The sequence below is a fragment of the Balaenoptera physalus genome (assembly GCF_965194825.1).
Source record: "Balaenoptera physalus genome assembly, chromosome: 7".
Taxonomy (NCBI): domain Eukaryota; kingdom Metazoa; phylum Chordata; class Mammalia; order Artiodactyla; family Balaenopteridae; genus Balaenoptera; species Balaenoptera physalus.
Window position 1 is genome coordinate 66,661,124 of NC_138886.1, and position 14,712 is coordinate 66,675,835.

Here is a 14,712-nt window from a genome sequence, read left to right on the forward strand (position 1 = left end):
ATTAGTTTGGTGTTTATGAGAGGAAATGGTGACATTTTAAAGTTTACCTAAATGTGGTAAATAATTTCATTATATTTTGTGATCTCTAAGTGTAATCTGAGTATATTTGGGTTAAAAGTGAATGGATGGAAGAAATGCAAATATTTATATTTTTTAAAAGAGAGTGCTAGCTGTCTTTGTTGATACATTTATTACTCAATTTCATAGTCTTTCTAAAAGGGAGGTATAAGTTTAAGTTGGTACACTTAATTCCATTTGTGAACTTTTGTGACAAGACTATTTTGATTTATGATATCATGTTGATTTAATAGTTTTCTTTTTTCTGTATTATCTTAAGACTATATGATTATTATTGAAGTCATCTGTTCTCAGGTTATGGATGAGTCAGCTAACTTTTATAAATTGGCAATAGATATATTTCTGCATTTCTAAAATCAATTTTAAATGAAATGTAAGTTTTTGTAGAGATTCAGGATTTCATGAGAAGAAAATTATATGTATATTTGTAAATATATATATATATATATATATATATATGCACTTTTTAAATATTCTGTCTTCTTCCAAGAGGATTTGAGTTGCTTTTCAGAGAACTGTCATTCAAGATGTCAGTTTCATATATATATATATTCAGAGGGATTGGATATTTTATATACACAAATATTACAGATTTTAAACACACATATATGTTTTAACCTATACTTAATTTCCAGTGAGATATTACTTGGAGAGAAACTATTTCTTTTGCTGAGGTATCATGTTCTTTTTAAGTGTTTTTGTTTTGCAATAGGCTATATTATGTGTTGACAGGTTTGGAATTTGTAAATTTCTTAAATAAGTGAGATAATGTATGTGAAATGCTTACCTAAAGCTAGGCCCTCAACACTTTTCACTAAATGCTAGTTATTATTATTTTAATGAAGTAGTAAATAAATTAGTATTTTAAATTAAAACTTATTAACAGGACAAAACAATTTAGCTTATAATTCTTTGTAACTGTGATAGTTGTGGAAAAAAATTTCTATTTATTAAGCAGTATTCACTCAGCCTCCACTGTAGTAATGCCATACAATGTTGCTTGAATTTAAAGCAACATGACTAGATATTTAATTTATATAATGTTTTAAAAGTAATTGGCACAAGGCTTCACTTCCCCCCTCCTTCTACTCTAATAGCTTTTACAGGAGTTTTTGATCAAAATTGCCTCTGTGAATCAATGTGAAAAAGAAGTTATGTATTAATAATAGTTAATTTAAAGAGATTAGTTCCAATTGGAGGCATTTGGATACATACTCCACTGATCATTTCTTATCAGATTATCTATGGTCTAGCACCATACCATTATCTTCCAAGATTATAAACTAAAAAGTGCACAAGGATTTTTGACATTAGAGGAAAAAGTTTATTTATAAAATACTAGTAATTCTTAGCAAGAAAAGTTAAATTTTCAAAGATTCTAGGATTTTAAGGGCAATAGATGGAGTGAACTTCCACAGACAGGCTATTGATTGTCTTAATCTTGCTAGGCCTGTAAAGCAGCGCTTAAAAAGGGTAAGACTAAGTAAGGATATATGAAGATATATATTATACCTATAATAGTTATACGTGTAATTATTATGTTTAAAAAGCTGGTTAAGTGAGTATAGTATGAATGGGTGACAAAAGAGTAACTTGACAGTCAAGTAACCTGACAAACACTACTTTGGTAGTGTGATCAAGTTCAGTGTCAGCAGTCAAATCATGTTGATAGTGTGTACCCTTGATATGATATGATGGCTTCTGTGATCTTCCGCCCCAAAATTCATAACCCCAGTCTAATCATGATGAAAACATAGACAAATTCCAGTGGCGGGCCATCCTATCAAAACAATATACCTAAATAGTACTCCACAACACTGTCAATGTCATCAAAAATAACAAAAGTCTGAGAAACTGTCCCAGCCAAGAGTTGCTGACATGACAACTAAATGTAGTGTGGTATCATGGATGGGGTCTAGGAAAAGAAAAGAACATTAGGTAAAAACTATGTAAAGTTGAATAAACTAGGGACTTCAGTTAAAAATAGTGTATGAAAATTGGTTCATTAATTTTAACAAATGTACCATATTAATTTTAGTTGTTAGTAATAGGGGAAACTGGGTGGGCGGGGTTGGGAAGTGTAGGAGAAGTCTCTATAGTATCTGCTCAGTTTTTCTGTAAATGTAAAGCTGTTATAAAAAATAAAGCTAGTAATAAAAAAAAAGTTAAAGGTCAGAATTAAAATGGTTTTCCTTTTCTCTTTAAAGTATGGAAACTATATCCCAAACTTATCGTTAGTGAATTCTGAGAGATGATATGATAGAGGCTTTCATTTATATTTCCCCTATCTGTACTGAAATTTTTATACTGAACTTTTTTTCCCTTTTATTTGCAGAAAAAATTACATTTTAAAAACTGTTTAGTGACATGTTCATTGTAAAAAAATCAAGGAAATTCAGATATGTATGAAGAAAATTCACATATAATACCTCCATTCAGAAATAATGCTGTAAATTCAGGGTTTGGTGAAATTTATGTCTACACAGTATGCTGTATTCTTCTGTAACCTGTGCTTCCTCACTTAACAGTTTATCATGGATATCTTTCTGTATCAACCCTCAGTATGATTAGAACAAAGTCCAAGGCTTGGTACATTATTATGTTCTTTGATTCATATTTCAAAATTTCCCTAGGAAATTTGTAGCAGTTTATACTCCCACCACCATATTCTCAAGATACAAGAGTCATAAACTGAGTCTGGCCAATATTTTAAAATTAGATTTCTCTTAGAAATTTGAATTCGTCCATTCTTTTGAAAAATCAGTAGATTTGGCAGTAGTGGGCCACATTCCTCTGTGAAAACAACTGGCTGGAGCTGAATAGCTACTACCACAAGTACCCTCATTATTCCCTCAAAATGAGGGTGACTGCGATTTGATGTTTCATTTTACTTATACTTTTAAAAGTGGTTATATTAAGAGAAATGTGAAATACTTCATGTGCATGTATCTCTAGCAAAAGTGATAAAAGACGAGAGAGAAAGAGAGAGAGAAAGAAGACTCCATTTTTGAAAAACGGGGAGCGTGCATAAGTTTCCTTGTGGAAGTAAAGTATATATGTATATGTTCAATATGTATACAAAGTGTCTCTGTCGAATGAATTTTAAAGCTATAATTTAAACATAACTCATTTTACTTATTTATTTACATTATGGCTCCTATTTGAGCTGGAGTTAATCACTACTTTAATAGTATTTTAATTTTGAAGTTCCGTTATTGTTTACTGACAAATTTTAAAGGAATTCTGCCTAAATAAGAAATCTTTTATTATTATAGTAGCAGTGTCCACTGTTGGAGGCTTTTTAATATCTTCATAAATATTTTAATGATTTAGAATTGCAGCTTCTTGACCAAATACTCATGTTTTGACATTCTTACCTGTTGCATTATAACCCAATGATGACTTGGAAAACTCATTTATTAAAGAGCACAGGATTGCTTATTGGATGTATCAATAAGCTAAAATTATGTTTTTCCTGTTTTTTTCTAAATTTTTGTTTGATTTTGAACAATTTATTTAAAATTTCTTTGGTAAATGATGTGATATTAATATATTCTTTGTAATTTTATTTAACAAAACCAGAACAAGAATAGGTAGCCTTTGTAAATTGTTCAGATTGGCAGCCCAAAGGAAAAATTTATAAGCATCATAAATCTGTTTACAAAAGAGGAGGAAAGAATAAATAAAAGCCATACAATGGTTAAAGGAGGAGACAAGAATAGGTCAAACTCCTTTAGAGTTTGGAAGAAAAGTGCTTAAGGTATTTTAATTTGATGTTCAATGCAAGCTAATAGAGTCAGTATTTAATATTGTAAGTGTGGTAACAGTACAATATAAATAACATTCTGAGGAAAGTATTCAGTGTTGTGATAGAATAAGATTGGGAAACAAATCAGGTGACTTATATATGAGGAAAGTGTAATAGTATGATGATAGTATAATGTAATAGTATGGTGATAGTATAATGAGATGATCCTTCTCTTTATAAAAATTACAGGTTAGAATTAGTAAAAATTTGCCTATCCCCTAAAAAAAGAAAAAAGTAGTCAAAACCAGGAAAAGGTAATATTTCTCATTGTTAGTTCAGAAAAGTTAAACATACATATTTTTGTTATAATCCTTAGGAATATCATTTAGGAAGGATGGGGCTCTCCACATTTTATATCAAACTATTTTCAGGGCTACTGGATCCATGTTGATAATATTAGAATCATAAGATCTGACTTTTCTTTCCTGGAAATCAACAAAAACTTGGTTTCACTATGATCTAGTGTTTTTGTTTTTTGTAAATGGAGTGGTTAATTTGAAATAGTGTATATGCATGGATTTTAATGGTCTCAAGTATATTCAGTTAAGATGGTGGTACAATTTTGTTGAATGCTAGTTTTCATGAATAGGTTTCTTACAAACTTAATTTTCCTGTGATTTCTGTTGTTAAAATGTGGTGCTTACCATTAACAGTTTATCTGGCATGGGAATAAATTTCAAAGGAGAATACTGTGAACTCTGCTGACTTTAAAAAGTATCAGAGTTCTTTGAGTTATTACTAAATTATAATACATTAAAAGCTAATTAGACCTATAGTGCTGTTGGTTTCCTTTTCTCAGGTTTATATTCAGTGGTATTGCACTGAGCATTTACTGAGGAAATACCTATATGTATAATCATTAATTTGAAACAATTTTATAGATGAGTTGTGTATATCATGCACAACTTTAAATTTTTTCTCCTGAAAATCTGTATGACAGTATTACTTATGAAAATGTTTACACAGACTCTTGGTTATTTTGTTGAAAATACCGTTCTATAAGGATGATAGAAGCTTAGCTAATGCAGGTTTACAGTTTATTTTTGAAATGAAATGTTCTTTCTTGGAATACTTATGATTTATATAATGTAGTAACATATATAAATATTTGCATGACTGTGTAAATAATGTAAGATACAAACATACTTTTTAAAATAGGTTTCTCAACAGCCATCTTTATCGAGCTTAGAAACCTTAATGGTCTCACAGAAGTCTGAAATTGAGTATTTACAGGAGAAACTGAAAATAGCAAATGAAAAACTATCAGAGAACAGATCTACCAACAAGGGTTCCTCAGAGAAGAGCATCTTGACAAGTACTGAAAGGAAACATAAGGTAGGGACATTTGTCATTTTGTGAATTTGTCAGGAGAGGCTGGCAAGGCAAGTGATGAAGTTAAAAAACAAACAGCATTTACTTCTCTGCTTATATTTCTGGAAGCTTTTAAAAAATATTCTGTGTCAAATGTTTTATAAAATCATGGTTGGGAGTAGCAAGTTTTCCCTTTTGGATCTGAATAATATGTTCCTTATTTAATTAATTAAATATATTAGTAATGATATACCTCTTTTGCAGTAAATTAACATTCTTATATTAAGTTTTGATAAGTATCCCTCATCTATCTAATCTATAGATAAATTAAGTAGAAATTTTAATGTGGTATTAGTCCTTAATTCAATTTTCTAATTTTAATTAGAAGAAAAATATATCTTAATGTTTCTATTTCATTCAGATATGATATTTAAAATACTGCCCATGTGGAATATAAACTATAAAATGGAATTTAACATTAATATGTGCAGTTACATATTTTCACATTTAAAGGTGTAACAGTGGAGAATAATAAGCAAATTTTTTGTAGCATGATTCTTATTTATTAATGTCTCAGCTTTTCCTTTTTGTAGTATTTATTGCATATTCTTATTATAGTGCAAAAGATTCTATGAACATTAATTAATATAAACATTTCAGAATATCACATTGTAAATATATTATTTCTATATAAATTGAATTAAGCTTTTCCTAAAAGTAAGGAGTTTTAGAGGTATATTTCTCACACTTGTTACTTCAGCAGTAGAAAATATTTTTAAAAGTAGAAAATCATGTTTTCAAGATAATTGTTTCTCATTCTTTTCATTTTTTCCTATGAGTAGGACAAATGTCTTAATAAAGGAAGTATTTAAAATGAGACCTATGTTTCTGTGGCATTCTTATTTACTCCCTCTAATATTATTAGTAATTTCCAGAAGAACTAGCTTTGTTTATGTATGTATGTATGTATTTAAACATAACTGCATTATATGTTTCTTGCCATTTTGGAGTAGTTTCACAGCATTGAGCTTTATTTAAATGAAAGAAAATATTCCTAAAATTGAGAGACCTTATAGGGCCTAATTTGGTTGTGTGCTGTATTGTTGAGCTTTAAAAATGTACTGCTTTGATGTTTCATTGCTTTTAACAAAAGTCAAGAAAATGAGAGTGATATTTTGAAAGAATTTTCTTTCTTTTTCATAAGGACATGCAGTAAGTATGAACAATATGTTGCTCAGCTTAATAGTTGCTTTCACATATTCCTTCTCCAGATTGGTATAGGAAGCTGTACATAATATAAACACACATTCTTGTCTCTAGTTAGCCACATTATAGTTAATGACCATATGGTCATTATGGTATAAGATCTACTGTCTGTTGTATTTATATTCCTCAAGCATATTGTTCCTTCAACTTCACAGTGTGTTAAACTATTTCAAAGGGAAAAAAATCCTTTCCCTCTTGTTTCTGGTTGTCCTATCAAGTGTAACCTTGGACCCTTATAGAGCAATTAGACCAGCCTCTATCCCCTCCTTTGTAATGAGGTTTCTTGCATTTCTGAGTCTATAACCCTTTAGTCTTCCCTAATGGGACATCATTATTCTGAAAGAAACAATGTAAATGTAAATGAATATTCTCATTAACGAGTCACAGAGAAACCTTTAGCGGTAGCACTGTGGTAATTCTGCTTGTTATTTCTCTGGTATTCCATGCAAGATTTTTTTTTTTTATAATTCATTATTAGTATTCAAAATTACTTATTCTTTAATTTTGCATGTCTTTCATAATCCAGTGTTCCAACTAGTTCAACCATGTCCTTGTTTTATTCTCGAGGAACCACCTGTGAAACGCTCAAGGTCTTTGTCCCCAAAGAGCTCTTTCTTAGACTCAGAGGAGCTAAAGAAGCTGAGAAATGCTGAAAGAAAGATTGAAAACTTAGAGAAGGCACTACAGCTAAAGGTGAACATTAAATCCTTTCTTTAGTAATAACCTTGCATAGGTAAGGATATACCAAAGTAAACATTCATTTCACAAATTACTGCTTATCATTTATCTTTCCTGAATTTAATTACTTTTTTAAAAAATGTATAAATTGGTTAGTCTAGTTCTTAAGATTTCTGAGGATCGTAAAGTAATAAAAAATTTTGCTACTTTAAAAACTAAATGTTTATTCACTACTTTAAAATTATTAGGGAATATTTTGACTCTGTATTGGGAATAAATTTCTTATAGTTTCTCAGAGACCAAAAAATACAACTACAGCAAATGGAAAGAGAAATTTCCTGTGGTTCTTCATATATGATAAACATACACAGAGAAACATGAGTTAACAACTATGCTAACCTAGTTCAGGCCACTTAAAATTGTCCTTTACAGAAAAATTATATAGTCAAAGTGGCAAATAAATATGTGTTATTTTTTCCATTTCAACTGAATTTGTCTCAGAATGCATGACATTTGAATCTGTGTTCTACGAATCTTTAAGAAGCATATGCATTTATTGTTCTGTCTTTAAGAGTATATACTTTCCAACTCATACTTTGTGAATTATCTTCCTCAGAAGAAGTTGGTTGTGTGTATTGAACCAACTTTATGTGACTATATTGAGGGCTTTAATTTTTTCTGTGAATTTAATATGGCTAAACTTGTCATTCTTCATTCACAACTACCGGAAGGCCAACACTATTTGAGATTTAGCCATTTAACTGAATCTCAAATAGTTTTATAATATTCTGTGACAAGCCCAATTTACAGATGATTAGAATCCAAATATTTAAAACTTAGATTCTTTGTCATACAGATTATTCTTAGGAGGAAAATGTTTTGTACTCTAGAGCAAAATATAGTTTAGAGAAATAGTTAACTGTAAGCTACAATTAGAAGTTTTTTTCTGCCATTTCACTAAACATTGTTTTAATTTATATTTATTCAGATTTAAACTATTAGTTCTAAACAAAGGAAAATTATCATCTATTGTTTCTCCCAAAAATAAAATGATCACATGACCTCAGCTTGCTAACATTTAGCCTACTTGAATTTTATACACCTGTAGTTATTTGCTCATTCATTTGTTTACTCATTTGTAACCTATTGGCCAATGCAATTAGCCAAGTATTGTGCTAGTCACTTGTATAACAGGAGAAAAAAAATGATGCTGAGTGAGTAGTTAGAATCTAGTGTATTGGTGTAAACGTGGAGGTACAAACAGGATATTATGGGCATGTTTAGGACACCATCATCCTTCTTTTGCATAATTCTTGAAATTTACATACCAAGGCTTCTACTTCTGTCTTCTATTAATCTGGGTTCTCTGGAGAAATAGAAACAATAAGATACAATCCTTTAGTCTTCCCTAATGAGATATCATTATTCTGAAATACATATATGTGTGTGTGTATGTGTGTGTGTGTATATATATATATGTATATATATATATAGAGAGAGAGAGAGAGATTGATTGATTTACTCTAAGGAGAATTGGCTTATATGATCACATGATTATGGAGTCTGAGATGTCCAAGATCTGTAGTTGTCAAGTTGGAGATCCAGGAGAGCTAATGAGCCTGAGTCCAAAGGCCTGAGAACCAGGAGAGCTAATGATGTAAGTTCCAGTCCCAGTCTGAGTCTGAAAGCAGGAGACCAGTGTCCCAGCTCAAAGACAGTCAGGCAGAAAGAATTCTTTCTTACTCAGCCTTTTATTCTGTTGAGGCCTTCAGTGGATTGGATGAAGCCCATCACATTGGGGAGGGCAATCTGCTTTATTTAGTGTATTGATTCAAATGTTAATTTCACACAGAAACACCCTCACAGATACACCCAGGAACAGCGATTAACCAAATACCTGGGCAGTCAAGTTAACATAAAAAATTAACCATCACATATCCCATTCAGTAGTAGAGCATCTCCACTCATTTGCCCCCAAAAGTCTGTGAGTCTTTTTTAGTTCCTTGTTTTTGGCAGGAAGGAGTAGAGCAATTCAGACATTTTTAGATCTATTCTCTAACACCTTTTAAATTTCTTGTTTCAGAGAGTCTCAGAAACATTATACTAATTTATTTCCTCATTCCTTTTTTCTAACAGCGGCTCTCTTGGATGAGGCCTCAAGTTTATTTTTAGAGTAAAATTATTTTTCACACAATTTCTTTTTCATTTATATTTTTTCTGTATTCTTTCAAGTTAATTGATGATAATTGTGAATTTCAAATGATTGTTTTCTTTCACAGATTTGCAAGATAGGGGAAAAATGGGAGCAAATTTTTTTCTTTGCATTTTATCATTTGGTAGGAAAGGATTTCTTATTTTAAAGGAGCAAAATAGCTGAATGAAAAAGGCACTATAATCAAGAGCATTTAACAAAAGGAATGGGTAAACAAAACATGTATATTAAAGCAACTCCAAGGAGAGTAGTTGGGCCCAGGGCACTTTTTAATTTACAACCTGACTTTAGTATATGTAACTCATATTTAGTGAAGACAGAAGACCTGTTTCTATCTTCTCCATTATTAGGCTATAGTATTAATGCTATTGCTATTACTCAAGCACATGTGAGTATAAGGTAAGATAGGAATTAGTGGTGTGTTTGTGTTAGTTTCCTAGGGCTGCTATGACAAACTACCATAAACTGACTAGCTTTAAAAGAACGGAAATGTATTGTCTCAAAGTTCTAGATGCTAGAAAAGTCCAAAATCAAGGTGTCAACAGGGTTAGTTCCTTCTGAAGTCTGTGTGGGAAAATCTGTTCCATTCCTCTCTCCTAGCTACTGGTAGTCTCAGGTGTTCCCTGGCTTATAGATGGCCTTCTCCTTGTGTCTTCACATTACCTTCCCTCTATTCAAGCCTCTCTCTGTGTCTAAATTTCTCCTTTTTATGAAGACCAATCATATTGGATTAGGACCCACCCTATCTCATTTTAACTTGTTTATCTCTATAAAGATCCTGTCTCCAAACAAAATCACACTCTGAGATAGTGGGGGTTAGCACTCCAACATATCTTTTGGGGAGAGATTCATTTCAACACATAACAGTGTCTTATGGTTTTTAAAATACATTGGGATCATGGAGCTCCTTTTGAAGACCATTCCCCACTAATACACGCTGAATTTTTGTCATGGTCTTTCCCATGTTGGTGTTCTTTTGACTACTGCTCTGCAAGAAGCTAATGGGAACATGGCAGGCAAAATGTTCCTTGCTTAAATATGTGAGCAATGGATTAACATCTTTCTATTTTTGTGATCCTTTAACATACCAATGTGCATTGTGAATCTATAGGAAGGTAGAGATACATTATTTATCAGATTTACTTGATTATACCTATTAATATTTCCCAAAAGACTGTTGCTCCATGGAAGATACTGTTGGAAACACTAAACTAAAGACAAAAGACATGATCGTGGCATGGTAGGTAGCTTTAGGGTCCCAAGTTGATCACCAAGGTGGATTGAAGGGAGGGAGGGAGGGACAAAGAAATTTCAGGAGCCTATGGTACATATGTATATAAATTTTGATACATTGACATGCTGTTCATGCATATTATTCTAATACTATATATTATAATAATATATAATTGTGTAAACATTAACATATTGTCTTACTAAGCTCTCTTCTGTGGCTAGTTGTACCTGTTTTCAAGATGGGCAACCACTGTTGTAATTGTAGAGTCAATAGTAATAGAAGAGTTGAAAGCTCTTATTATAAAAATCCCACCCAATTCCAAATCCTGAATTCATGGGTGTAGTGAATTATAAAATTTAATATGGAAACCAGTGCATCAGAGCTTTATGAAATTCTTACTATCCTTGCAATTACTAGTGCCATGAATCTCTGTTTTACTGACTTTAATGCATTTGGCAACTTAATTCTTTTAGTACTTTTCTATGCCATTTAATAACATATGTCCTTTGAATATAGTTTATATGTCTTTTATTTTTTAATGCTCTAATATTCATGAAGTTTATACATTCTGCTGAAATTAAACATCCATGGAATCCTTGGTATTCTATAAATGTTTTTTTCTTAAGAAACCTTGCTATCATACTCTGAAGATTGAGCCACTGTTTTATTAATAGTGTTCATGTTTTTCGTTTGCTTTATGCCTGTCAAGAAGCCTTTGAGCAAACTAGATGATTCGATCAAGAATCATTTCTATTCTTATCAGCTCAGAAGTAGAATTACAAACATCATTGAGGAAAGTCAGTTGATACAACTTTACTATTTTCTAATATTTTAGTCATTGAGACTTGTTTCTACACAGAAGTTAGAGCCTCTAGTTTAGCTAGTTTAATTGCAAAATACATAGAAGTTACTCTGTAAATATTTTATTGAATGATCTAATAAATGGACCTAATTCCGTGACTGCCCATGGGATATTTTTGGCTTGCTGACTCTAGAACTCAGGCTCAGTAGTTGTGGTGCACGGGCTTAGTTGCTCCATGGCGTGTGGGATCTTCCCGGACCAGGGATCGAACCCGTGTCTCCTGCATTGGCAGGCAGATTCGTAACCACTGTGCCACCAGGGAAGTCCATAAATAGCTTCATTCTGAAGATGGAGAAATTGAGACACGTTGAATTTAAGCAGCTACGTCAAGGTAAAATTTAGTAAATTTGAGCAGCAGGAGTTGAACTCTTATCAGCACTTAACACCCTGCATATAATAGGTTCTTAATATATGGTTCTCCAATTGAAACAAACAAAATTGAATTCTGTATCCTGAATTTTTAACCATAGCATTAAACCATGCTACTTTTTAGCAGTAATTATGCAGTGGCTGTGATTTATATCTTCTAAAACTCTTTAGAATAACATTTATTCTAGTTTCCCCATCAGTGATGCCATTTTCATGCTTTTTCATCAAGCACTTCCATTTCCATATGGCATACATACCACTCGGTACACACAGGGCTCAAATACGTCCTAATAACTACTTAAGAGAATTATTGAAGTTATCCTACTAGATATATATTCAAAGTATAATGGCAACATATAAATACTGTTGAGACAGGTAGAATTGCAGTAAAATAATGCAGACTCTATAAGGTATTAGCTCACTGTTGGGATGAGAGACAGATAGTCAATGAAACGGTACATTTGGCTTCTAAATGATAAGGGCATCACTGTTAATACTTGGGAAGAGGACAGAGTAAAAAGCTCACTTTTGCTTTGAGCCTCTATTGGGCAAGCACAGTGCCAGGGGCTTTACCTATATGTTAGTTTATTTAGTTTAGTTGTCATAATATAGATTTCTGTGTTCTTTTCCATATTCTATAGTAAAAGAAATTGAATTAATTTAAATAGTGTTCTTAAGATTATGCAGCTACCAGGAGAAAACTCCAAGATTGGAATGCAGATCTTTCTGGCTGCTGTGTGCCTACTCCTCTCTCCTCACTATTAGAGGGTACCGGTTACCTGCACTGAATAAGTATACAAGTTCTTTCGTACAGAAAATAAAAAAGAGTTTAAAAAACAAATTTTGAAATTATCAAGGGTAAAAAAACTCAACACGTTACCTATTTTCCTTTGAGAAACACAGTTCATAAGTAATATATATACATCCCCTGAGGACTGAAAATTTGACCTTTATAAGTTCATTTTGTGGTTATGTCAAAAAATGAAGATTTATGCATGTGATTTATTTAAAACATTTAGAAGTCATTGACTATAATTGTTTACCCTAGTAATGTTCGGACTGTCTATTCCATGACCTCTTCAAGAGTACTAAGCCCAGCTTTCACATTTTAGTTCTTTATGTTTCAACCCCAAATATTAAACTATGCCACTTCTAACATAGGTCTAAACTGATTTTCTTCCTCCTGTGTAATCTTTGTGCATTATAACAAACTAATTATGAATCTATGGGTTAAAGAACTGGTCTTACTATGATTAGTGTCCTTACACTAATTATATGTGCACTTATAACTAACAAAATAGTGACGCTTTATGTGTGGACAAATCCTGGAAAAGAAAAAAAAAATGTAAATATGTAAGATTGGTTCATAAATACGTGTATATATACTAATTATCAAAAGGGAAAGGAATGAAACTAATTTGATGCCACAATTTTGAGATTACTTAAGTGATTTTTAAAAATGCCATGAGTGCCTCAAATGTATCAAGCAAACCTGTTCTGTGACTTCAGGAATTCTTTTTCTTCTGCTTAAATAAGTATTACAAATTAATTCATATTTACATGCTATTTTCTTTCACATTTCATACTTAGATTGGTAGCCTTTTATTTGTAGCATTATACTAATACTTTCTTCAGACTTGTATACTTGCTTTTTTGTGTTCTGCAGAGCCAAGAAAATGATGAGCTAAGAGATGTCCATGAAAAACACAAGGAAAGGCTACAGATGTTACAGACCAACTACAGAGCAGTAAAAGAGCAATTAAAACAGTGGGAAGAAGGCAGTGGCATGTGAGTTACATAGCTCATAAAGCCATTTCCCTAAATATTAAATGGAACGGAGTAGCATCGTATAGGTCTTTAATGGCTTTTGTTTGATTTTAAAGAAATTATTTGGTAGTCAGATCTTTATTGAGGATTTTAAAATAGAGAATATAATAAATGAAAATAGAAATATCTTAGCAATAACTATAGATTTTCCTATCATTTGCAGAAATCATTAGCATAGGTGATTATGAATTATTGTATGTATTTTTAATATCTATAGAGTAATTTAACAAAAGTATATAACAAAGCAAAAACAGTTCACATCCATATGATTGAAAAACTACTTTAAATAAATAAAATACTGTTACAATATTACAATATATATAACTCAAAAAGTATTTAAGTTTTATTTGAAAGACGTGAGAAATAGGAAATTCACATATATAGTTAACTATCTTAAAACTACTTCAACCTAATATGCAATTTGAAAATCTTTACTATCCATCAGTTTGTTCTGCAGCTTATCTGAATGAATTGGCAGTCTCAGTTCAATTGCTGTGAACAGGTGTTCAGATCTTGGTTAGTCGTAAATGGCTCCCCTGTTAACAGTATCAACAGAGGGCAAAGGACTGAATGAGTACAGAAAATCTACTACCCTCTCATCTTTTCAGATGGATCCTTTAGGGCAATGTTGATGATACACATTGGTCTGTTCTACAGAGAAATAGTTTCTAAATTAGCCAGTACTGCACTTTTACAAAAGAAAAATGAAGAGTTTGTTTTATGTACAGAAAATGAAAGCGTAAAGGGCATTTGGCATGTTTTACAGGTAATTGTCACATCTAATTTTTCCTTTGAAGAACAGAAAGTGTTTCATATTGCTTTTCAGTAAAGCAATGATAAATCTATTTGTCCTGGATTTAGCCTCTGCTTACCTAACTTTTTAGTAGTCACTAGAAGTGTGAAGACTACTTGCTAACTATCTGATATTCTGATATTCACTGATAACTGCTTGTTTTAAGGTAGAGCACATAAACCACATTCAGATTGGTTGACAGCAAATTCTAGATGTGTTGATTGCTTATAGTCCTTTTTTGAAACTGTGACATTTCTGCAATGTGTGTTTTATT

General features: G+C 31.6%; 1 protein-coding gene across 6 annotated transcripts in view; it reads left to right on the forward strand.

Annotated features, from left to right (window-relative positions):
- CNTLN (centlein) overlaps positions 1-14,712 on the forward strand; it is a 366,460-nt gene that overhangs the window by 194,164 nt on the left and 157,584 nt on the right. For all 6 annotated transcript variants that reach the window (XM_082467994.1, XM_082467993.1, XM_082467992.1 and 3 more), the window contains exons 9-11: positions 5,045-5,221; positions 7,031-7,156; positions 13,485-13,606. In XM_082467994.1, coding sequence (XP_082324120.1) covers positions 5,045-5,221; positions 7,031-7,156; positions 13,485-13,606 — 425 coding nt within the window. The remainder of the gene's footprint in view (positions 1-5,044; positions 5,222-7,030; positions 7,157-13,484; positions 13,607-14,712) is intronic.